At 39.7% G+C, this 24,186-nt stretch overlaps 2 protein-coding genes across 7 annotated transcripts in view; both read right to left on the bottom strand.

Annotated features, from left to right (window-relative positions):
- The window catches only part of LOC144062345 (arf-GAP with coiled-coil, ANK repeat and PH domain-containing protein 2-like), a 33,998-nt gene extending 22,043 nt beyond the window's left edge, over positions 1-11,955 (bottom strand). For all 6 annotated transcript variants that reach the window (XR_013296381.1, XR_013296382.1, XM_077583657.1 and 3 more), the window contains exons 1-5: positions 11,521-11,955; positions 4,917-4,974; positions 2,681-2,800; positions 1,842-1,895; positions 278-336 (exon numbers count right to left, since the gene is read on the bottom strand). Coding sequence is in view for 4 of the 6 variants with exons in the window: in XM_077583657.1 (XP_077439783.1) it covers positions 278-336; positions 1,842-1,895; positions 2,681-2,800; positions 4,917-4,974; positions 11,521-11,573 (344 nt within the window). In the remaining 2 variants the exon portion in view is untranslated. The remainder of the gene's footprint in view (positions 1-277; positions 337-1,841; positions 1,896-2,680; positions 2,801-4,916; positions 4,975-11,520) is intronic.
- Positions 11,956-14,609: 2,654 nt separating this feature from the next.
- ppp1r2 (protein phosphatase 1, regulatory (inhibitor) subunit 2) lies at positions 14,610-22,499 on the bottom strand. Its single transcript, XM_077584811.1, has 6 exons — positions 22,102-22,499; positions 19,118-19,225; positions 18,857-18,940; positions 16,388-16,500; positions 16,077-16,244; positions 14,610-15,872 (listed from the first exon to the last, which is right to left on the bottom strand). Exons 1-6 carry the CDS (start codon positions 22,230-22,232, stop codon positions 15,853-15,855), a joined length of 624 nt encoding a protein of 207 aa, XP_077440937.1. The 5' UTR covers positions 22,233-22,499; the 3' UTR covers positions 14,610-15,852.
- Positions 22,500-24,186: the final 1,687 nt, after the last annotated feature.

Here is a 24,186-nt window from a genome sequence, read left to right as displayed (position 1 = left end):
GAAACACTTTCCCTGCTCTATCTGAGAAGCATTGTGACTACTGATGTGGGTGTTAAGCCCTGGTGAGCCAGGGGCAAAAAAAATCCTAAAAATCGAATTAAGCAGGGTTAAAATCACACTGCTTCTTCAAAGCACAAGCCCACCTGGAGTGCTATATTTGGAAATAAGTCTCACATTTAAATAATTTTGCATCCACTTTAAAAGTATACGTTCTATCTTCCCTCTCATGTAATGTATCTGACTTTCTTACATAAATCATCAGTCTTATAATACTCACTCTTTAACAAATGTTTGAAGCTGGGTCTTGATTGATCTCTGGGCCTGATCGAATAGTATCTGCACAATAAGAAGAAAAATCTTTTCATTTAGATGAACAACTGTTGTAATGAAACAAGAGAAAAGGTTATCCAAGACAAAGACACAGTCACAAAGACCAAGTGCTTTCATTTGGCAGGTGACAAGAAGATGTTTGGCAAGGAGTAATCCGCTGACCGATCAGCCGCCGATCATGATCAGCTGATTTCTGTGGAAACATACGTGATCGACATTGGTCGAGCAAAGTCTATCTATCTATACTGTCTATTTAGCACAAGCAGTTGCAATTGTTTGTCTACTTTTATCAAAGCAACGGCAAGTAAAACAAGCTACTGCACATCATTTTAAAACAAGTCCTCCCATCGCAGACCAGCTCTTGTTGGAAGCCGCCATCTTCAAGTGTGTAAACAACGTCACATGTACGTCAAGATAGAACATGCAGAACGGATTGGCTATCCCGGATTGAAACATATGCATGTCTGTCTAGGACTGGCGAAAGGAATAGACAACCCCTGTGAAGTCTGAACCCCAGATGAAATTCAATTCGGATTCACTGTGTTTACTCCGATGGATGCGTTAACATGATGGCACATTTTCATTCTGTTTGGTCATTCAGTTTTATTGTAATCTGAACACAAGGCTCAATGTAAACCATAGAGATTATCTTTGTGTTTAAAATAATGACCAACATTTTCCAGAATCTAGCATATTGCAGACCAAACCACCAACGAAATCATAATTTATGTTTGTACATTTTTCTGCACTGACAATTTGGAATTATGTTCATTTTTTAAATAATAGTGAAAAGGAAATTATTTAGATTTGTATATGATTCATCAATTAATAAAATAAAAATAAACAACAGATTTATTAATTACTAAAATAATTGTCAGTTACTGTTCCAAAAGAATATTTTTTTTTTTTTACAGCTAATCCATGTAATCGGTATCGGACGATCAGCATAAAAAAATGATCGGAGCACTACCATTGGCAAGCCAAGTCACTTGTGCATGACTTGTCAAACATGATATTTTGTTCACTGTAACACTGCTTGCTTGCTTCTGCAATTCAGTCGTATATACATTACTTACTGCTAGTACGATGCTGCAAAGATTTCTCACGAGCACTTCACTCTTATTATGGATTCTATGCAATTTCCATAGCAGAGGACAATGTGAGCAGTGTGGCTAGGAGAGGCTACCACTGGCAAACAGAGCACTGTTTCAAATCATGTGCTTAAAAGATCGCTGAGTGGCAATAACCACTCTTGAGAATCAGCTGACGTGACCAGCGTTTTCTTAACACTCATTCTCATGCTCAACTACAAATAGTTGAACAGTCTTAATGAATTGGGTTAACTTTTTGAAAATATACCACAGTGTTGAATAATTGCTGAATACTCGGTACTCATTTCTACAATACACTTAAGTCTTACATGCCCATGTCTACTTGGGCAGCAGGAAACAATTGTTGTAGTTGAGATGCAGCATGAGACTTGTGTTTTTATTCACGTGGATGGAACCTACCGTGTGATAGTTGATCATCTCCTGCAGGCTTTCAGCAAACTTTGAAAGACTGGACTGAGGAGAGAAAAGAGGGACAAACATCAGTTGGGGGGAAAAAAGTCAGTCAAGATCAGTTAAAGAGGATGCAAAAAGCAATAATACATTGACAATTTTAACTCATTAATATTTCTCAATCAAATGCAAACTTGTGATACACAAGAAATAATAACACCAAGATAAATCAATAAAACGTTTTACAGCATTTGTGTTCTATATCCTGTACAACTCAATTGGTATATTTTTTTTTTTAATCGACAAGAGAAGTACAATAAACTGAAATAATGTGGTTGCATAAGTGTGCCCACCCTTTTCTAACTGGGATGTGGCTGTGTTCAGAATGAACCAATTACATTCAAACTCAAGTTAAATGAGAGTTCACACACAACTACCAGCATTTCTTGCAGAGGTCTAAAGGTTTCATACTAACACAGACTGCTATGATATGAAAAGTAAGATCAAGAAATATTTTCATAATTTCATGCATAGGGGTGTGTAGACTTTTTTTTGTCTAATGCATAAGCAGTGGCTGTCATTTGTTTCGTACTGTAATTTGTGAATAGCCCACCATAGTGGCTTTCAAATGAATTGCACTTGCAGTCCTTGAGGCTGCTACTTAATACGAGACAACAAACTCACAGCTTTCAGGCAAATAAAACAAAGTTATGTCATGTTTTTGGCTCAAACAAGTAACAAAAATAATAGTAAAATAAAATATCAACCTTAGATGAGCAAGTTACATTTGTTTAAATACAGCTTCATTTTGAAAACACAAAGGAAGCATGAGTCACATTTGTATTTACCTCGATGACTTCATCTTTGGTAGATTGCAGGGCAAGCTCCCGGATCCCGTTGACAAACTGTTTGTTGGCTGCATTGTAAGCTTTCCCAGCATCTATCATCCCGATGCACAACTTCACCAGCTACAGAAAGATAACATCAAGAAAGCATGTCATGAAAAGGGGGTATTTAGGAATTTTATTATGTGGTGCAGTATGAGTCCAAAACATTGTTAGCTTCTTAGTACAAAACTTGTTTCCCTTCTGAGTCACTGGGGGGGATACAGAGATAACTTCAGGTTATGTAAACATAAACAGAGCTTGGCTATACACCATTCTCTCCCACAGAGATGTCTGAGACAAAAAGCAGAAAACAAAAAAAGCATTCATCAATTTTCTGTACAATTAACCCAAAAAAATGGCCCACTCTCCATTTATATAAACACATGATGTATTAAATTGTTATATAATTTCAGGACATTTTCTTCCCTTTTGTTAACTTGGGTATATCCATCCATTTTCTACTGCTTATCCTGTTTAGGGTCAAGGTGAAGCTGGAGCCTGTCCAAGCTAACTCGACTGGACTGATCGCCAGATAATCACAGGGCACATACAAAAGCATAGAGGCACGGGAAGCATATACAAACTCCACTCTGGAACCCGGTTTCAGAAGTGATCGGTTTAGGGGTAGAGTTCGCCAGTCGGCGAGCTGGCGAACTCAGTAACAGGATTAGCTTTAACTAAGAACGCTGGAGTGACGACCGGGGCCTTTCCCCACTGGGCCTGGGGTTCGGGGGTGCCGCCCGTCCCCCGGTGCTCCCATCTCCCCTTCTGCCCCCGGTGTTCCGTCCCTCAACGCGGCGGGAGGTGGGGTGGGCGCGGGTGCCCTCTCCGCTCCGCTGTCCTGCCCCTCTTCGGCACTGATGCCTGGGTACGGGGGTTCCCCGGGGTCGGGGGCTGGCGGTTGGTGGGGGTGGGTGGTGTCTTGGTTGAGATGGTAGTGGGGGTGGGTGGGTGGTGGTGGGGGGGTTCCTGGAGGTGGGGGGTTTGTCTGGGGGTTTGGTGGCCTGGGGGCGGCTGGGGCTGGGTTGGGGTGGATGGATCATGCATCAACATATTCACAGCTAGACACACTGACAAGTTGTATCACTATGGGAAGAGGTTAAGAATAAACAGAACAGCCACCAGGGAGAAAATTTAAGTGCCTCGGGAGATTTCACTAACAATTATGGGAATGTAATCCTTTTGTATTGTCTTGTGTTAAGTGTGTTACTACATGTAATGTGAGGCTGTTTAAAGCCTCCACCCATCAACACATACACACACACACACACACACACACACACACACACACACGGTCGCGCACTCACACACAACTGCTAAAAGACACTCCCACTCCCCAGTAGATCCTTCCTCTTTATAGCAAGAAGGGAAGTGAAGGCTGGACTGAGTCACAGAGGTGGAGTTTTGAGGAGGGTGAGGACAAGTCCAGGAACAATGAACACCAATAGGTCGTTCCCTCACTTGGTAAACAGAAGCTCTGTTGCTTCGACAACAGATTGGGTTGTATGGGGATTGACAGCACTAGAGGTGCAACGATTAATTCATTAAATCGACAACTAATCAATGATCAAAGGAATAATTATCTTTAATAATGGATTAAACGTTTAGATTCCTTATTTAATTTACAATTGTTTAAATCCCCAGAATTTCAGCCTCTCAACATAAACTATTCTTAGTTAATTTGGTTAGATGATCAGACAAAGCAGAACAAGATATTTGATTATTTGTGAACCTACTTCTTCAGTGCAACATCTAAATACAGTGAACCTCCGCTATTTCACCGTTCAACATTCACAACCCCGCTGTAATGGAGATTTTGATCAATTTTTGTGGGGGTTTTATAGCATACAAGCAAGTCCAAATTTAGAGCTGCCTGAACTTGGACTTTATACGCATCATTCTTTCTACAAGACTATGACTTTAGTCTATATTAATAAAACTGCCAGTCCAAGTACATTAAAAGCACTTAACGAAGCAATTGGTGTCATTTGCAGGACCACTACTTCATCTACAGTATTATTGGGAAATCGCAACAATTTGAAATATGAAGTATTTTACATCAAAAAGTGTAGATTTCCTGAAACATAAGCACGTGTCATTGTACAGTTGATAGTATCAACAATTTGGAATATCACATTTACACGATAGCCACTAAGATTACAATTGTTAATTCATATTTTTCTTGGCTGGTACTCACTTTGTCGAGCTTCGATTCCAACTCGCACACATCCCCCTCCACTTCCTCGATCGTAGCTCTGCAGAGGAAAAACACAACATTTGAAAATAACTGTTGGCTTGGATCAATACTTACTGATCAGATGTAATACATCGCTGAAATGTTAAAAACTGTAATGTGAAAGTTATTATGAAACTGTAATACTGTATACTAATTTTGCTGTTCTTTACTTGGTTTGTTAGTTGTTAGTATGCATTATTGTACTACTTAAGGTACAGCATAGTTTAGGAAAAGCAAAGGGTCAGCGATGGTCCTCTCTAATGACGGAAAAGCAGTATTTGAGAAAGTGATTCAGTCAAACTGGGCAGATTGAAGGAGATGGATTGAGAGCTACACCCTACTGTAATAGCAGTGGGACATTTGCCAAACTTCCTCCAGCTGTTTGTTGTTTGTCAGGAAAAGCCTCCAACATCATCTGGCATTATGGCAGAACTAGGGCTGCCCGTATTAGTCAACTAGTCCCGACTACGTTGACGATCAAAATCTTTGACAAATTCTGTATATAAAACAATTCATCGACAATTAAATTGTTTTTTTTGGTGCTTTGTTTTCTCCCACCGGTTGTACTGTACATTGGTCATGTGCAGTACTATAGTGGTAATCCGAGTCATCCGTAATGTAAACAGAAGCATTGTGGGTAATGCAGCGTCATGGCAGGGAGCATTTCACCAAAAATACATAATATGCTGCAAACCTGCATTTCATAGCAGCATGGCGAGGATACTCAATCATCTAAAAAGGAAGTACGATGTGGCAGATGCCCGATTCCACAGGGACAGTCATGTCTGGAAGCTAGCCTGAGCACACACAGGTTAGCATACCCCTCAAAACTGCAACAAACTCATGGATGTAAACAAAATATAACCTTGCGTCTCCTCTAGCCTTAAGATCCACAAGTGAGTGACGGCAATCTAACGTTACATGCGGTATATCTGGCCGCGACACTTTTTTTTATTTATATATATATATATTTGTATTTAATTTTTTTGAAAACTTCTTGGGTGGTAGCCAGTTTACTGGGGTGGTCCAGCTAAGTATTAACATGGTGTGGGAATCACTGATCAGTCAATACTTGAAGTGACCGATGAAATACTTGTGAGAGTGCACAATTGAATCGATTGCTTTATTGGCAGTGTAAAAGAGTCTATAATGAACTCAGTGATAGTAATTGTTATATTGTACTAATGTAATTTACTGTAAACTACACTTGGATGGAGCAATCAACTGTGTCACATATACAGTACTAGACTCAAGACAAAATACAACACCAATCAACGCAGACCTAATCAATAATTTAGACGTTCACAATAGAACATACTGTGAATAACGTCATCAAATATATATTATCAAATATTTATCAGCTTTAAAGAGGGACCAGTATGATTTTTTTTTTTTTACGTATAGTGTATTCACGAAAAAGTTGAGAAAACACATGCGTATCACATCTTTTCAAAGTGGCATCAATAAGCTTGCATCTGCGGAGAGCCCACATGCTGCTGTCAAGAAGGCTGGGTGATGCAGGTATTTTGCTTCAAGTGCAAAGCACTTTTGGAAAAGACATCTGACGTCTGGCTCCAGCAAAGCCATAAAACATTTTTTTAAATAATTTAATCTTTTTTTTTTTAAGTAATGGAAGCTGCCACAAGGCACACAAGCACAAATCACTTTCTTCTAATTTCACCACAACAATTAACTATATTAGATTTCGATATATATGAGGGGCTACTTTTCTAGTTTAGAAATGTCATAGGTGAACCTTACACAAATTCCCAGCAGTACTGGTTTAGTGTATGCAAACTACACAGAATACAGTCTTCTGTCTACCACACTCTAACTTTTCTGTACGAGACAAAACAAAAGTAAGAACCAAGAATGTGGTAAAAAAAAAAAAACTGGGTAGTGAGGGTGATGCTAGGGTTAGATAAAGGCTGAGGTGTTGTTTGATGTAGATCTAAAGGGGTAAAAAAAAAAGGCTTTTTAAACCACATTAGCAAGGAAAACTGCCTATTCAGCACTCTAGAATGTTTAGGTCCCTGATCTCACTGAAGAGGTATTTCTTCAGCCTTCACAGCAAGGATGGTCCTTAAAAACTGAGATGCATACGCAATTTAGACAAAAGAAATCTCAAAAATTGGTCCAAGTGTGTCTTGTTCTGACTGACACGTTCAATGCGGCATTGTTTTTTAGTTTCCAACGATGCTATTTGAAGTGGAAAACTAACCAACCCAAAATCAGGCAGGTAGAAAAACACAAAAAAGAAAATTCCTTGCTTCAATATAAAAGTGACAGACAAGTGAATTTGTATCATCAGTTTAATTCACTGGTGTTACATATCATACATATTTTTAAGGAAGATATGCGCTCTTTTGACGTTGTGAGAGCCACCCCCCCCCCCCCCCACACACACACACAAAAAAAAGAATATATTACTTTATATCTGTTTTATGTGAAGGCCTGCTCCAGAATAGTAATGCCACATGTGCTTCGGTTTGTGCTGCCATGTTTAGAGCGCAAATGTTTGTAGGGCAGCCAGTAAAATTGAGTCATCCTCTTGGATTACGGGCAACTCACCAGGCTTAATTTTCTATGACCAACCGGCATAAACAAAAGTAACAGCAGAGACTACGTTTATATCAGTACTCAATGACCCTGAAAACACGAACAAATAAGACCCCGCCCGGGCTTACTCCTTTTCTAATCCGAAAATTTGATCATATAAACGTGTAGCATTATAACACCCCTGAACAAATCAACCGTTTGTGTTCTACTCATGACATGGCCTGTGGCAAAAAAATTCAACATGATAACTTGGTTTATGTGAATAGAAATGTGAAGAATGGGGTGAGTGCAATGCTATGACGGAGATCCTGTAATTGTTTGAAAGTGGAGTTCTTTGGAGAGGCGTCCTGCTGTTGTAGAACACACCAATGGAGACTAACAACATCAACAAAATGAAATCATGATTTAAAGATGAACATTTACACATGCTGCTGCTGCCGGGCGATTCTATTTGCTCTTAAAAGTGTGTCAACATTTAGAGCAGTCTGATGATATTGAAGGCTCGTTTTTCCTTCAAGGTGCGCGATGACACCATAGCACGAAACCTGCCAGACCGACCCCACTGTTAATCGCCATTATAAACGCCAATTAAAAGGAAATGGCCCGAAGCTTAATTAAATCATACAACAACATGGCCAGCATGCTAACGTGCACACAGCTTGCCTCCCAAGAGACGCTCATCTAGGCAATCTGGGCACTGCTCACCAGGTGCAGCGAGTTTAGTGCCTGTGATCTGCTGACTCGTCAGCTGCCAGTGACTCAGGGGAAAGCGGGAACGTTGGACCAATTCCTTCATATAACAAAAGTCGTCCAAGCTCCAAATAAGCAAGGAAAAGGAAGCCATATTGTTGCTAATCCGCATGCAAAAACCAAAACTGTAATTTTGTGTAAGGAGTTTTGATGCTCATCATATCCAGAACAGCAAAGCATGTACTTTGTACTTTGTGCGTCTCATAATTCGAGGAAAATAAAACTACAGCTTGGTTTATGAACATGGACAGCTCCAAGGGCAAAATGAGGATGAGTGCAAAAAGAAAAGAAATGATTGAGCCAAATTACCATATGAAAACAAGCCTTTCTCTTTGGGGACTTCATATTCTCGGGCGCAAAGAGTTGAAAGCAAACACTAAAATGAAAACAGATGTCGAGTGAATGAAAGCTCCTCCACTCTGCTGGTGTATGCCGGATCATGTTTTCATCCATTCTCTCCTGTTTTATCCTCCTCTCTGGCCGTAAACACAAGCCGTTGAGTGGGGGTAATGTAAAAAAATAAAAAATAAATCTGAGTGAAACGTGGTAAAATGGCAAAACGGTTTGGAAATAATCTGTGATTCACCCGAACACGTGATAAAACTGCAGTGGCGTGAGCAAAGCCAAGTGATGACTTGACCACACAGCTAAAGGTCACCTACAGTAAGACCAATGAATGGATGAATGTGGTTATGACTGCATAGGAATAGCATTCTGGGAAATACCTTGTTACCATGACATTGAAGTTACAGACTGGATAGTGTTGACAACTTTGTTGACATTTACATGAACGAGATCAGGGTTTCTCCCAGCATTTTATCAGCCCGGTGGCCCACCAGGCTTTCTTTGCCCCCACACCGGGCTAAGTGGAATGGATTGACATTACATGACTTTTTATTCAACTGTACTATTAACAACTGCACTTTCACACACATACAATGCGGAAGAAGTATCACATATTGTTTCAGTGGTATACATTTACGGGTATCAATTCATCACTGGTTATCAATATCGGTCTCTGTTAAACATTGACCCAGCTTGACCTGACTGCTTGTCGAGCTTTGAGTTATCAAAACGTCACTGATGACAAGATCAAACCGTCTACGATTCAGCGTTTCATGTTCTAAAGCCAAAAAAAGAAGAATGTAAACATGCTGTAAATTTGCTGTTTTTTAAAATATACATAATTACTGTTCTTGAATATTTTTGTTGCTGATAACCTCCACATATAACAGTGACTATGAGTCGGATGAATATCTACTTTGCCAGTCCATTTACTGTGTGTGTGTCCGTAAATCTTTCTACTGTCTTGCATCTTTAAAATTTTAGGGTAGGGGCCACTATGCTCCTAGTAAAAAAAGAAAAGGAAAAAAAGCTAGCCTGGAGCTTTGACAAGCACAAGAGCTCAAGCCACACATTTGTATATATAGATCTAAAAAAATAAAAAAAAAAATCCAACGCTTAAATTCTCAACAAATGAGTCTTTCACATCTGTTCCTCATTTGTATGAGAAGAGAGGATGTTGCAGCATCGCAAAAGGAGGAGGCCGAGATAGGAACGCAAGAGGCGCTTTCTCGGATGTCTAGGAAGTGCAAAATGAGAGCAAATAAATAAGGAAGTTTGGCGCTAAAATTTGTAATTTAAAACAAACTTCACAGGCTTGATAGCGTTGAAAGAAACTTTGGCTGCAGCCAGTGAACATAACCCAACTTTCACATAGAAAAAAAAAGAAGCTCACTGGTGCTGTGAAGTGTGCCCAGTCATCATGCAAAGGTCAAACCCTGATCAAATCGGGTGACATCATACATGATGAGTGACATAAAGACATGAATGGTGAATTATGGGAATTTCAGAGGCAAATGGGAGCTCCCACGCACGTGTGGTTTCTATTCATTAGTGTGGTTGACTGCATAATTTCCTGATATGTCTTTTATCACTAGGGATAGATTGATGTTTATTTTCAGGGCCGATACGATACTGATTATTTGTAATCAAAAAGGCAGATAACCGATATTCAATTGCAGTAAAAGGGAAAATTTTCATGGCAATATTTTGAATAATACGATCCCTACACTTCATTTAGATGCCTTTAAAAATGTTTATAGAGCGTTTCAGATTTTCATCATGTTAATGCAAGACTAAGGAACTTTTCAACCTTCATAAAATATTTTCATAACTCTTCTAATGAAACATCGACTTACGTCTAGTTGAATGGTACCTTTGTCATTGCCTGAGGGGATCTATATTGCTTTTACTGGCACAAAGCAACTTTGTAGAGAGTGGCAGGAACCTTGTCAAGTTGTCACATTAAAAAAAACTACAAATGTGGACTCCTTTACAGCATACATCAATTCCCCCATTTAACCATTTGTTACAAAGAAGGAAGTCAATTTGAACGTCTACACATGACGTGATTACTGCTTTCATGGCAAAAGCAGCAAAACAACCCAAAAGTTTTGTCTGAGGAGACAAAACAAAAAGGACAAAAGGCAGTCAAGGTTCAACATTGGCCCGGCTTTCACTCACTGCCGTGAGCTCAAATCCGATGTTGTGAACTGGTCCTCATGGGAAATGTGGTCTTCCTTCAGGCAAACCACTACCGCTTTTGTCCATATGGCGCCACCATAATCAACAAAAACTGAAAATTCCTTTGTGTTGCTTTAAAGAATCTTTTTCTTTTTATCTTAGGCAATTGACATCTTTGTTTTTAGAATTCTAACAAAAAGAAATGGGTGCTCCCAGGCACAGCAACATATCTCAGAAAGGTTCATTAATACTTTAAACAATGTTTTCTACAGTAAACCGTTTTCCAAAATTTTAATATAACTGAAATGTTAATGCTTTACTTAGCTTCATTTTAAGTTCAAACACAAACAAGAAGTGCAGGGAGTTCTCAGGCTCAGCATAATCTCTTGGAAAGTTAACTGAAAATGTTAATCAATAAATAATTCCCTGAGATTTACCCAATTTTAAGATGATCTGTTATTGGCCAGCAGATATAAAAAATAAAATTAAAAAAGCTACGGGATCAGTTATTACTAGTTAATCTGTTAGACAATACAATATATTGCTCAGTGAGTTTCTCTGCCTGCTCGACTGGCTTCAGCTTTCTTCGGAGACCAAAATAGCAATGTGGCAGTGGTCAAACAGCTTGCCGTTTACTGCTGAGCACATTACGTTTATTTCAAATACACACTGGGGGAAAATGGACATACAGTATACGCGCGCATACACAGTCAAGTTGTCATCGGCTCACCTGAACCGCGGGGAGTCCTTCAAACATTCCTCGAAATCCACAGTGATCTTCATTTTTGCCTTGTACACGACAACCGAAACACCCTAGCGCTGTTTGATTGCGAAGACAGTAATCCAGGGTGAGTCTTTGCTGCTAATTAGCTTGTTTGCTAACGTTACTGTCCGACCAGCTGGCTCCCTCCCGTCCGTCCGTCCGTCCGTCCGTCAAGGCTCCGCTAGCCAGCTAGCCTCAAAAGGCCAGTAGCTATGTTTCACAAGTCGCGACAAATGTAACCATAAAACGAGTGTAAGTGGACTGCGATAAAGCCGAGGCCGAACGCGACTATTACTGACACGACAGTCGGTCACGGGAACGGAAAGTGTCGCCCTGTAGCTCGCTCATGGCAGCCAGTGGGAGAGAAGCTTTTCTTCTTCCACGCACATACACATACTATGGACTCGTACGTAGATCGTTTGTCAAAACGCATGCGCGGATACACAGTGCGCATGTTTAAATTTTACATTCAAATTATCGGGACGCCATTCACAATATATACATATATATATATATATATATACATATATATATATATATATATATATATATATATATATATATATATATATATATATATATATATATATATATATATACATATATACATATATATATACATATATACACATATATATATATATATACACACATATATATATATACATATATACACACATATATATATATATACATATATACACACATATATATATATATACATATATACACACATATATATATATATACATATATACACACATATATATATATATACATATATACACACATATATATATATATATCCATCCATCCATCCATCCATTTTCTTGGCCGCTTTTCCTCACAAGGGTCGCGGGGGTGCTGGAGCCTATCCCAGCTGGCTTCGGGCAGTAGGCGGGGTACACCCTGAACTGGTTGCCAGCCAATCGCAGTATATATATATATATATATATATATATATATATATATATATATATATATATATATATATATATATATATATATATATATATATATATACATATATACACCCAACATATTAACAACCTGACAAATTAGGTCACACAGATTATTTGCATTATTTTATTTGTGTGTGTGTAAACGGTTGCTTTAAAAAAAACTCACAAATAACAAACGTGTTAACAGCACTGTAATAGCAATCAAATTTTACTTACTTTGTATAAAATTACATATTTTTGAAACACGCAACACATTCCACACACATACAAGTGAGTTGTCACTCTCAGTATTTATCATCTTTGCACCCAGTGATAGGCTTCCTGATCCGTTGGAATTACTGTTGATGATTCCCGGGACAAACAAGCTCTTTCTACTCGATTGAATCCATTTAAAGGATTGTCGGCATGTATGTCGCTTGAAGCACTGAATGCAATCTGATAATTTCGCAGACTTTGAGACCTGTTTATGCATTGCATGAAAGGGAGATTCGTAGTAAATCTCAAACTACTAGAGCGAATGTAGAATAATCCTAGCATGAACTCGGTCATGGCTTTTATCCTATTAGTTGCTAGAAGTCCAAGGGAACAAATCCAATATTCTGTTGAATAGTGCCACCTACTGTCGGGTAGATAGATTACATGTGTCCAGTGGTCACTGCACACCCACAATACTGTAGAAGGAATAATTTTGAATTGTTGTGCAAGGCGGTTTCTAGTCAGTTTTTTGGCTAGAAAATTGGCTAGAACAATTTAAAACACCTACCCTTTGAATTGAATACCAGCACCCCTAAAATTCAAGAGATTATTTGTAGTTGTTTTCTTAACTGTATATCCTATAAATAGAGAAGTGTAGTAGAATCGAGAAGTGTGTTAACAAACAGTACTTTGAAATGTAGTGTTTTAACAAAATTACATCAATTATGTTGTTAAGGAAAGAGTTAGCTGACGTTTTTTTCTAGCTAGAAACAAGTGGTCAGATTCAGCACCACTATCCTGTTGGAATTGGAATGGGTGAAGTAAGCAGTGTCCTGTGCATGTGTTAATATTAAAGCCAATGTGCTACTGAAAAGATAACTAATTGGATGCCCATGAACAAAAATAGTTTTTCTCTTTCATAAATGTGGTAATTAAATTAAAATGTTCAAAAAGGTTACATTTATCTTGCTTAGCCGGAAGCTTAGCATCCGTAAACCTCAGACCCGAGAACCGCCCTTGCCATGCAGCTAGATCCTTTCCAATGTCACAGCAGTTTCCATTTCCATGCTTACTGTCACTTTTTGTCTCCCTGGTAACATTCTTTGAGGTCATAATGAAAAACACAAAAGCCGAAGAAAAAAACAAAAGTGGACTGAAGCATTTCCTGTTGTCCTGTGTGTCATTACACGTGATAATTTAAGGTCTAATGGTAGAACTTTTTGGGTGTTTTACTTTTGTGATAAAGAACAAACAATATAGTTGACATCCACAACTGATACCAGGCCTTATTTCAGTGTATCCCAATACCAATATCGGCTACTCTCTTTACGATCAGGAATGGAATGGCTAGAAATGAGAAGAATAGAAAATTGCCATTCATGTTATGCAATTTTAAGGAAAAATGCTATATTGGAATTCATAGATCTTTCTTTAAAATTGTATGCTTTTTTGGGGAACGGGATTTTGTTTAATCAAGTACTAGTGTACTTAGTATCAGTAATACTCAAAACAGAGTTGAGTAAAAAAATAAAAATATCGAACATCATTAGTTTCCAGACCTACTCAGGGAAGTTCTGATCATCATTACAACACAAGGTAAGAAGTATAAACAAGCCAAACAGTGGAGAAAATGAGACAAGAAATTAACATGATATCCGGCTTGTTCATACTTAATGGTGAATAAGCATTTGACTCAACTATGAGGTGAGCATGGCAGCAAAAAAAAATCTGAAATCTTCTTTTTTTTTGTGGTACAGTCCAGTTTGTGCAATTGGTCGACGGGTTGCTCCATCAGGAATGGAAAATGCTAAATTTTAAATGACAAGTGAAACTGCAAAGGTGAGTTTGCAGAAGTCAGGATATTCTGTGTCTTATTTTCATAACACAATGCAAAGCACATCAACTGTCACAACAAGAATTTAATGGGTCAACAACAAAAATAAGAATATAACACAAGACACGTTCAAGTCTCCTCCATATTTGTGTTGTCAACCTTTCCCTCAATATTTTTAAATGATTAACTTGACATATTAGAACCCATATTATAGCCAACATTTATTAATTTATTCATCAGTAGCATATTATTTTCCTCCTGCTTGATCATTATTTATTAGCAAAGCACAAAATGAACTAGGCCATTCGTTGTATGTTCCTCATTTGAATTTACAGTTTAATTCCGTATGCGGAAGCTTAGCCATTATGGAAAGTCAAAATTATCAAAGCGCAGTCAACATTGGTTGTATTTAAGTTGACAAAGGAGCCTTGTGAAAGACATCTGACTGTCCACTAGACATGCGCGAGTCCACTGATTGTGTGACTTAATACTGTTCTGTCCTTGAATGTTATATAACATTATTACTCCACCCAAGAAAAACAGGGAGCTGGGGCCTGGATCAGTCTTGTCTTTTACACTAATCACCTTGAGGCGGAGGGAAGAAAATAAACATTACATGGAAAAGTGCTTCTTTAACGAAAACCGCCATGTTAAATCTTTCAGTGTTTGGAAAATGTCACTAAAGAGGATAAAGATATTCTTAAAATTATAAGTGAGGTTTGGGGCTTTGTAAAGAGCCAAAAATCAAGTGGGGGGAAAAAAAATCTGTGCTGGTTGATTTCAGAAAAAGTTCACTTTCGAGCACTGCAGCTTCCACAAATGCCTAGCAATTATCGGCACCAAACTAAAACCGTCATCAATATAAAACCAACCAGAGCAGTGAGTCACCAAATCAAAGTCCATCTGAAGTGCATCCGGTACAAGCACAGTCATCAGAAGGTGTTTCCCTGTGTTCGCTTGACCTTCCAGCACTAGGGCCTGCAGCGAGGGAATTACCAGCTCTTTTCCTCAAAGGCCTTCAATTCCTTTTACACTCATTCTATTCAGTGCGTGCCAGTTCAGTGAGGAGTGACATGGAGGGACCTTCAAGGCATCGGGGGAGGACATTTCCACTAGGTTTCAGGTTCTATTTCACTTCTTGGAATAGTGGAGACAGGTGAATGGAAGGTTACTGGCTGTTTGGAGACATTAGATGGGTGAAGCAGGGGTCTGTTGATTGGCCTGACATTGAAAACACGCGGCGCAGTGACGTCGTCTGCCAGCATGGGGAGCCGAACACACGTACTGGAGCGGGAAGAGACACGTCATCTACGAGTCCAGAGAATCAGCTAGAGGGAACAAGACAAACATTTACATTACTAATCCTGCTCTACAGCACCAGCTCTATTCAGTCTCTACTGGTTGATTTTAATATTGAAGGAAGCAGCAGAAAGCACATCACAATACTGAAAGCATCCAACAAAATAGTAACAACTAACAGGCTAAGTGAATACAGTTTGACTGAAAGAGCTCAATAAATTAAATTAATTTACCTTCCTGTGGCGGGTCAACACTGATCTCCTCAGCCTCCTCGGTTTCATCCCTCATCTCCTCATCTTCGTCCTCCTCGAGCTCGCTAGCGATGAGCTGCCGAGCCAGTTTGATGTTGAGGCCCTCGTTGTAGTGCTTCTTCCTCATCATTTGAAAATGTTTCCTTTTGGCTGGAGAGGAAGAGGAAAACAATGTATTTTTTTTTTTAAGTCAGCACATTCATCTGGACATGAGTTCCGCCTAATAAAAGTATGACCATCTCAATAACGACTATCGACGTCAATAACGAGGTCGAGCAGATGTCTTGGCTCACCTTGTTCCTCGGGGGACAACTCCTCTTCTTCTTCTTCACTACTTTCCACTTCCTCCTCCTCTTCTTCCTCCTCTTTCATAAATCGAGGTTCTGAGCCTTCTGCTGCTTTCAGCCTTGGCAAAAAGAGTAGAAGGTTCTTTAGTTTATTACCTTTAGAGATTCCATCACACCACAACTTTGTCTGTTGTTCAATTGTGAATATCTGGTCAACTTTCAAACAGGCCGTATTTGGAGCGAGAGCAGATGGAGAGAACGACGAGGATGAGATCAGGGGGAGGAGAAAGCGGGTGCAGAGAGAGAGAGCGAGGAGAAGAAGTGAGCATGTGAGTACTCGAGCGTGAAGCAAAAATAACAGGTTTTCATTGCCGTCTCTCACACACAACTGCAGACGACAAAATGAATAATGGCCTATGGCTGAGCGGATGGTAGTGAATGGCCGTGGGGGAAGAACCCATTCACCGTACTACAACAAAACTGGCCTGATTCAGCTTGTCAGCTTAAATATGATGTTCACACAAGACAAGGTAATAAAATAATGTATTTTGGGGTAAGATACATCAACTTAAAAAAAAGAAAAGAAAAAAAGAGTAAACATTTGTTGGATGAGTAGGTGGACATGGCAGAAAAGAGCAGCTGATATCTAGAGGCCTCAAGAGGAAACAGGCAAAAGGAGGCTAATTGGCTTGCTAGCCTGGAGCTAACCTCCGTCCTCACTGAAGCCCGTCTCATTCCAGCATCAATGTACTTCCATTAGACAGCAGAAAACAAACATTTCTCCCCCAACACACGCAACATATAATCCAGCAAGGCTAAAGAAGTAAGGATTGCTCATGATAAAGAGTTCAAGTTTTTACATTTGTACTGGGGTGGTTGTTTATTTGCTCCTATGGAAATAATTCAACAGCAGTCCAAAACCAAAGGAGAAGCGAAATTATTTCCTCTCTACAGGATGATGTCTCACCAACAGGAAAGCCTTCTAATCCGTCCAGAAAAGAAAAGATATTGTATTGTGCCAGTTATTACTGTCGGGCCTATTCTTTCCCAGCTTTAAAAGCTTGGAAGTTAGTTAACAGCTGTTGACTGCCCTCGAATGGTGTCATTTTGCCCCTAAAATTGGAAACAGTGCAAGTAAATTTTTCATCTACTCACACATTTGCAACCAGTAATTAAAAAAAAAAAAAGTATATTCTATAGTTTTTGTTATTAACAAACTTTCTTTCCACACTTCAAAGACCTTCTATTGAAAAAAAGCAATGTCTAAATGAAATTGGTTAATAATCATAAAATGTTTCTAACAGTGCTTTGCGAAAACATTCTTTTCTGACTTTTTTTTAAACCAAATTTAGGCATCAAAGGTATGAAATTGGATTTTTGTGAAGAATCAACACCAAGTCGGACACAAGTGGAACGAAATTTATACGACATTTTAAACTTTTTTTGTTTTTAACAATTAACTGAAACGTAGGGTGTGAGAAATGATTCACCCCTTTTCTCTCAGTGCAGCCAACTGACTCCAGAAGTTCCCTGAAGATATCTGAATGATCCAAAGTTGACCTAAATGACTGACGATGATAAACAAAGTCCACTAGGGGGGTGTGCCAAAAAACTCGATTCTCATAAGAATGGCGATTCTCATTTAGTACGATTCTGAATTGATTTTAAATGTCCGAAAATCAAAATTATTTAAATCATTTTATACTGTCTTGCCCTTGTGTGCCTTTACTCGGAGCGCTGTTCACCTTGTACCTGATTCGGACACATAGGGGCAGTGTGGAACCGCATGTTCTGATACACTGTTAAGTTGTAGCAACATTAGAGAGTAGAAGGAAAAGTCATGATCAAGACATGCCAATAAAGTTTTTTTTGCAGCGTAGGAAGAGCATATGCCGGTGTGTATTTAATAAGATGCTTCTCTGTATACATTCCTGAAGTGTTTTGTATGAATAGCCGTTCTTTTGAGTGATTGTCGCGCGCTAATTAGCATTAGCGAGTCAGACTGGAGTAGATCATGACGATTCTTTTTACATCAATAAATTGAAGCAGAAACCATTGTCAATCAAATCATTCTGAATCAAAAATCAATTCTGAATTGAATCACAGACCCAAAAATAGGAATCGAATCATGAGACAGTCAAAGATTCCCATCCGTAGAGTCCCTACAGTACATAATCAAGGAAGCAGTTGGACTGAGAGAAAAGTGGGTGAATAATTTCTCATGCCCTACTTTTCAGTCATTTATTTGTAAAAAGAAGTTTAAAATATAGTTTATCACAATTGTGTCCCACATACTTTCACAAGTGTATTACCTTTGCCAGATCCAAGTTATTTCTGTGTCCACTGTGGGTTTTCTTTCATTAACAGAGGGGTACCAACAATTTTAATCACGTGTGTAACTCGCCTTTTTTTCCCCCCTAATTCACTTTGACCTTGTCACTTTTGTCATCCATTGCATGCTCATTAGATTCTTACTTTGATGTCAGGTCATCCACAGGGAGTGCACTTCGACCTTCTGAGTCACTCAAGGCCCCCTCATCCTCGTCGTCCCCAACCATTCTAAAAAATAAACCACTTTTTAAATTCCTTAAGACAAAAGCTTGACAGGCATGGCAGGTGAAAAGGATGTCATGTGATCTTCCCGTAATCATTCTGACGCATTCCTAAACCTTTCTACACTGGAATTGATTAGGGCTGTGAACATTCTGTTAAATATTACATTGGATAAAGGCGGACCTGTTATAAGGTGTGCTGGGCTCGTCTATCTTCATCAGGCCATAATCTTTGTCTGCTGGATGGTATGTGGCCAGGATATTCATCTCATCCCACTTCTGGCTTTTCTTTCTGTTAAAAAGAAAAGAAAAGAGAAAAAAGTAAATTATAGAAGAGTGCATTTTGACCACGACGCACCACTACTATCCTCAATCCCAAAAGATCTTTCCAGGAGTGAAAGCATCCACATTTAAACTGGGGCTGAACATGTCCCAGTTTTCACTTTTGACTGCATTCTATTGGGAACACTCAAGGCCTAATACATGAAAAATATCACGAGCATCAATTTCTCAATCAGTGCGAGAAATGATGTATGATTTTGTGCAAGTCAGTTCATTCCTGCTCTGTAATAAAAAAAAAACTGCCTAACCAAGGGGGGTGGACAACCAACCACAGCTACAGATAAATATAGGGTCGTATGCTGATGCCTGATGACTTTACCCGAAGGTGCTCTACATTTGGCAACATTTCGCTTGGAGATAACTCATTAAATAAAGTGAGTCATGAAAGAGAGCTGAGCAGAGCGATCAGGTGACAGAGTGGTAGGGCAGTGAGGAAAGGTGCTCCCCTACTGACTCCTGTGAACCGAACCCATCAACAACAGCAGTGGGCATTGGGTTTAACTACGGAGATAGCAGCTGATTGAAACATACAAGGAAGCAAACAAGAATCAAGCAGCATAAATAAATACTAAATAGTTTTCACTGGGGATGGCCATAAATCGGATTTGTTGATTGAGTTAACAATTGACAAAAAAAACTCATTCCTCTAGGTACCAAAGTTGGCCATGTCCTGTGCCAATTTTGTTGTTGTTGCCATTTAGTATGCAAGAGAATACGAGAAATAATTGTCAGCTCGTGAAGAATGATCAAATTAATCTTACACACGGTAATATCTGCAAGCCGTCCATTTATTGCACTCTTTGGGTGGGACAACTTGAGGATTTGCGTCCTTGTTTAAACCGTACACAGGAATGTTGCATTGTTTAAATGGGGACAGCTGACGGGATGATGGGGTGGCTTACCCAGGATATCCTTTTGGTTGTAGAATGAGAAGAGAATAGGGATTTGCTCCATTCAGACACATAAGCAGGGAAATGTGTTTAAGCTGTTGGAAAACTAAATGAGCGTACAAGACGGTCATTGTTGTGACAAACTGGCGAAAGCTCATGTTATTGGGTATTGTGATTTTTATTATTTTTTTTAATGGTGAGAGGCCATCAGGATCTGGTGCACAAAATGACAAATTAGTAAGATACCTTTGTTTTTACATGCATGTTCACGTTTTGCCTTTTCTTTGGGTTTTTTGCGCCACTTATTAAACAAAAAAACAAAGAGCCGTCAAAGCTGGTATAACAATATTTTAGCAAACTCAATTTACACTTATGTTTCCATCGTTTCTATGGGAAAACAGTTACATAACAGATTTGGTTCAACCATGTTGCTCAGCGTTGGTGCTGGGCTCCACTCCAGGAAGCTTCTCCATTTTTTTCCCCCTTTACCTCTTCGCTCACTTACAGAGGCTATTTTTGGGATCAACACAGAAAAAAAAGCTCGATTCACTGCCGGGAATGGAATTCACTAATAGCTGTCATCTCTGGCCTAATTTTACAGAGTGCTGCTCTGACATTACTAGCTCATGTCTAGAGCTGCTGGGTAGGTTAGCAGAGGGACAATGGCTGATACTCACTAATCACAAAATGACTGATAGAGCGATAAGACCAGTGTGGCGACTGCGGGAGCCCATTCCTGGTTGTCTTGATTTTGTCTAGTCTTGACCCTTACACAAGTTGGTAAATAATTGCAAAAGCACATAAAAAGGATTTGAAAATTATGTGATGACGATTCAGATCCACAAGTATATTTTATACCTTCAAAATTGTGCTGTGTGGAGAATTTTAGGACAGGCTTTTTAATGTCAATTTGAGCCAATTTCATCCATCAATGAAGTAAGATGAATTTTGGAAAAACAAGAAAAGTAATGTAAAATACAAAACAGGGTAGATCACATCTTTGTTCCTTGTTTGTATTTTTGGCAGAGGAACGATAAAAGTCTAGGGATAAAAAAAATGTAAATAAGCCAACTTTAGCACCAATGCTGGCTTCCAACAACTCTCCCCTGGAGATGGTATCACACCAAAGTTTTGTGGGCCACAGAAATGAACATAGCCCTTATGTGATGGGTGATTGGTGGGCTGGGCTGAAAGGTAGACTTGATACAGTATATACTGCAAGTTATTTTTTTGAGACAGTGTTATTCATTTGGCCGCCTTTCCAAGCCAACATCTCATCGCTCCTTTTTTTTTTTTTAATTATTATTATTTTTTAATATACAGTATATATAAATAAAAAATAGTAAAGAGTATAGTATTGCTCTGCAGTGCTCATTTGACACCTAACATCACAAGCAATGTTTTTGTTTTATTTTAGTACACATGGACATCAGACTGTATGGACAGTATAGGATTAGTATTTCAATGAAATAGCAAATGCGCTTTAGGTTGCAAAATAAGTCATGTTAAATAATAGATTCTGTGTCCATTAGTAACTCAGTTGCCAAGACAAGTGAGAGGGGGGTAACATGATAAGTCATTGTGATAGTAAGTCAAGTCATTGTGACAATATGGGAGCTCAAACAAAATCAATCATTGGGCCATAAGCGTGACAGACCTCTGATACCTTTTGCGTAAATATCAACTTTGATTGGTGGCTGATTGTGTGCATTTGTCATCCATTTAACAAGTGGAATGTTGAATTATATACTTAAGAATAGTTGCAATTCATGAATGTAACCCAGCTCGCACAAACCATACAGACACGAAATAAGTCAGTGTTGCGACTGTCGCGGTCGTAAAGTTACGCTAGTCTGCGCTAACAAGCGTGGTTGTCGTCAAGCTAGCTGCTCTTACACACACACACACACGACAGACGGCCATAGGCAACACTCACTGCTGGTCTTCATCTGAAAGTCCGGGACTTTCTTCGGGTTTATCTGCCAGAAAGTCGCCAGGCGCAGGTTTAACGCTGGCGGCGTTATTCTTGTTTTTCAGGATGCCTTTTATCGGCCGCGGAGCTGCCATTCCTTTTCGCACGCTGGCTGTCAAAGCGGGCTCGCGCAGGTGTTGCTCCCCGACTGCTTTTCCCAAGTCGATTTCGTCCTCTCAGTATTCAAAAGGGGGGTCAAACATGCTCGCTTTGATACCTCAACGGTCTTCGGTACGTTCAGGAAAAACCTGGATAGGATACACGGAGCGCGAGTACATTTCTGCTCCGTTGGTTTACGACTGACAGGGTGTAACTGTGCTGAGAGCGGGTCTACTCGAGACATTCCATCGCGATAGTTTGAAAACGCGACTGCCGTGTAACGTTTATGCACCTCGGACCTTTCCAAGCTGTGTTATATTACATCTTTGTCAACCGCCTAGTGCCGTTGTTTCTCATTTTAGAAAACAACCCTGCACCACAATAAAATTATCACTCCTTTTGGAAACCGGAAAATTATTTTTGTTGTCTGCCTGACTCTTGAAGTACGAATTTTGTGAAATTTGGTGGGGGCTGTGGGAGAGGGGTAATAATAATCACGCATTAATTCATACATACATACATACATACAATGTATGTTTTATGTAGGGCTCCAGACACTAAATTGTGGCATTTTGACCCTATTTGAGACCACTACATTTTTTAAATATTATTATTGTATTTTTAAAAATAATTACTGTTGAATATTTTCCATTGCTGTCAAACACCTCAGCCCCTTTATCAGTAATATAGTGAAAATGAGTGGGGTGAATGTTAACGTTGTACGTCAATTCATAGTGTGTACCCATAAATTTTCTACTTGTGCCGCTAAAATTTTTAGGTTAGGAGCTACTGTGCTTCTTAAAAAAAATGGTCAATGTATCTGTCATTTAATTTCCGTTTTGTAAAACAAGTATTTAGTTTGACTAGGCAAAATCGAATTACTAGTATCTCCTCCATGAGTCATCCTCCGTGAGTCATCACCTTATTGTGGTAGAGGGGTTTGCGTGTCCCAATGAGCCTAGGAGCTATGTTGTCTGGGGCTTCATGCCCCTGGTAGGGTCACCCATGGCAAACAGGTCCTAGGTGAGGGACCAGACAAAGCATGGCTCAAAAGACATGTTAATTCTGTATCGCGGCTTCCCTTGCCCGGACGCGGGTTACAGGGGCCCCCCTCTGGATCCAGGCCTGGAGGCGGGCTCGAAGGCGAGCGACTGGTGGCCGGGCCTATACCAATGGGGCCTGGCTGGGCACACCCTGAAAAGGCAACATGGGTCCCCTTTCCGATGGGCTCACCACCTGTGGGAGGGGCAAAAGGAGGGACTCAGTGTCGAGCAGCTACTCCGCCGCATTGAGAGGAACCAGTTGAGGTGGCCCGGGCATCTGGTTCGGATGCCTCCTGGACGCCTCACTGGAGAGGTGTTCCGGGCATGTCCCACCAGCAGGAGGCCCCGGGGACGACCCAGGACACGCTGGAGAGAATATTTCTCTCGGCTGGCCCGGGAACGCCTTGGGATCCCGTCGGAGGAGCTGGTTGAAGTGGCTGGGGAGAGGGAAGTCTGGGGTTCCCTGCTAAAGCTGCTGACCCTGCGACCCAACCCCGGATAAGAGGTAGATGATGGATGGATGGATGTCCACAATATTACGTCCAGATAGTCAAAAATTAAATTTGCTTGCCATAGATTACACCTGGTACTGATCAAAAGTCAGTCACAGAGAACATAAACACAGGAATTGTCAGTACCAGGAATTTAAAGTTCTCTGGCTTTTTGGCGGCAAAGCCACTATAGAGACAGGCAACCATTTACACTTACGCTGTGAAATAAACCCACCATACTTGCACAGAAATCAGGAAAATGAACCACAACACTGCCATGACTTATTTGTGAACAGTGTAATTAAGAAACATAACTTTATTGTCACCAGAAAAATGATAAGGTAGTCTAGTTATTATAAATAACAAACAGATGGACAGAATATCAATTGGTCTTAACTCTAAAGTAAAATAGCAAA

The sequence above is a fragment of the Vanacampus margaritifer genome, chromosome 13, assembly GCF_051991255.1.
Source record: "Vanacampus margaritifer isolate UIUO_Vmar chromosome 13, RoL_Vmar_1.0, whole genome shotgun sequence".
Lineage (NCBI taxonomy): Eukaryota > Metazoa > Chordata > Actinopteri > Syngnathiformes > Syngnathidae > Vanacampus > Vanacampus margaritifer.
The sequence above is the reverse complement of the archived record's forward strand: the minus strand, read 5'-3'. Positions and strand labels throughout refer to the sequence as shown.